Source organism: Lipotes vexillifer, unplaced genomic scaffold (genome assembly GCF_000442215.2).
Source record: "Lipotes vexillifer unplaced genomic scaffold, Lipotes_vexillifer_v1.1 scaffold810, whole genome shotgun sequence".
Lineage (NCBI taxonomy): Eukaryota > Metazoa > Chordata > Mammalia > Artiodactyla > Lipotidae > Lipotes > Lipotes vexillifer.
In genome coordinates this window covers 1,723,610-1,725,396 of record NW_006797357.1, presented here as the reverse complement: position 1 = coordinate 1,725,396, position 1,787 = coordinate 1,723,610, and the positions used below count along the sequence as shown (strand labels likewise).

Genomic DNA, 1,787 nt, shown 5'->3' with positions numbered 1-1,787 from the left:
GAGTGTATGCGCATTGCATACACACTGCAGAAATGAAAAGCACAAATGTGTTTATAGTGGTAAGCAAGCCTCCCCGCAGCCCCTGCCTCCTGATCACTCTGTTATCCTCTCAGGAGGTACCTGCCATTCCCCATGACACAGCTTTCAGAGAGATTCTATTTATACAAGCAAATACCTACTTATAAAAAAGATAAATTGTAGTGTATTATATGCTGCTCTGGACTTTTCTTTCGTACCTAACATGTCTTGGAGATCCTTCTATAGCAGTGGATAAAGAGTTGCCGCATGCTTTTTCAGTGTAAGTTTAATGTTAAGGTATTACAGTTAAGAAATTATATGTTATTTATTTTTGCCAATGAAACAGCAGAGCTGCAACTAGATTAATCCTTAGCTTTCTGGGCTTTAGTATCAAATAGTTCAAAGCTTTAACATTTTTCTCTCCCCCGGGGCTCTATTTTCCTTGCTAAGATGCCCCATTCTATGCCTGTCCAACTCCCATCTGAGGTTCGACATCATTGTCTGGTTTAGTTCTAGGATCTCATTTTTGATGAGTCAAATGTAATAAACCCAGATGGCGTGGCTCAGATGTCCCTTGAGTATAAAAGATTAAAGGATGAAGTGAAAGTAAATATATAGGACAGAGGGCTGAGGGTTTGTTGAATGTTTGATATTTGAATGTGTGTTCCGGTGTACCTTAATTCCTAATCAATTACAGCTAAATTCACCTCCCCCCAGCTTTGCACTTGGAGACTAGGATTAATGCAGTTTTAGCTCATATCATAAGACGCATGCACATCTCTGGGCTGTTCTGATCCGCTAGATCACTGTAGTTCACAAGGACGGAGCACTCCCTCAGATATTTCTCAAACACTGTTTCTGATTCTCTTTTTCTCTGGCGGTAAGCAAGACAGACACACTTGCCAGGGATAACTGAGAATGTGAGGGCAATCCTTGACTCGGCAGCTCGAGCAGGCTGTGTGCTAAAAGCAACTTCGAAACATGCCCTATAAATAGCCGTTCATTGTCAGCAGGAGTGAAAAGACAAGAGGGAGTGTGCTGCGCTGTGATTCAGGCCTAATTAAAGGGTTGCGTATGCGCAGGGTTATAAGCGAAGAGCGGCTCCAACAGATCCTCTAGTCAGTAGGCAACTGTGAGGGTTCAACACGGACAACGTGGCCGGGGCGGAAGGCGTTTGATGCTGGCTTTGCCTCCACTATGGCAAAAATCATCTTGAGGCATCTCATAGAGACTCCAGTGCGATACGAGGAGGAGTTTGAAGCTCGAGGTTTGGAAGACTGCAGGCTGGATCACGCTTTATATGAACTGCCCGGGCCAACCACCGTGGACCTGGGGAAAGCCAGGGAGGCCCAGCCTGCCCCTGTGGACACCGTAGAGATGCCGCCCCAGAGAGACGAATCCCGCTTCCAGGTCCTACTGGACGTGGTCCAGTTCCAACCCGAAGATATCATCATTCAGACCTTCGAAGGCTGGCTGCTGATTAAGGCTCAACATGGAACCAGAATGGACGAGCACGGTTTTATCTCAAGAAGCTTCACCCGACAGTATAAACTGCCCGACGGCACTGAAACCAAAGATTTGTCTGCCATCCTCTGTCACGACGGAATTCTGGTGGTGGAAGTAAAGGATTCAGTTGGGACCAAGTGAAATCTTATCGGTGCCTGTTCATACAGCACGAGGAAGATTCTGGTTCAGCCCATGGTGTCACGAGAATGTGTGTATTACCTACGTTTGAAATGATTTTTATGAAGATTAAAAATATAGACATA

At 45.4% G+C, this 1,787-nt stretch overlaps 1 protein-coding gene across 1 annotated transcript; it reads left to right on the top strand.

The window, feature by feature from the left end:
• Positions 1 to 1,076: 1,076 nt before the first annotated feature.
• On the top strand, positions 1,077 to 1,787 carry HSPB3 (heat shock protein family B (small) member 3). Its single transcript, XM_007469286.1, has one exon. It carries the CDS (start codon positions 1,216 to 1,218, stop codon positions 1,663 to 1,665), a length of 450 nt encoding a protein of 149 aa, XP_007469348.1. The 5' UTR covers positions 1,077 to 1,215; the 3' UTR covers positions 1,666 to 1,787.

Coding starts and splice junctions, on each gene's coding strand:
- HSPB3 (XM_007469286.1), top strand. CDS start 1,216: ATGGCAAAAATCATCTTGAGGCATCTCATAGAGACTCCAGTGCGATAC.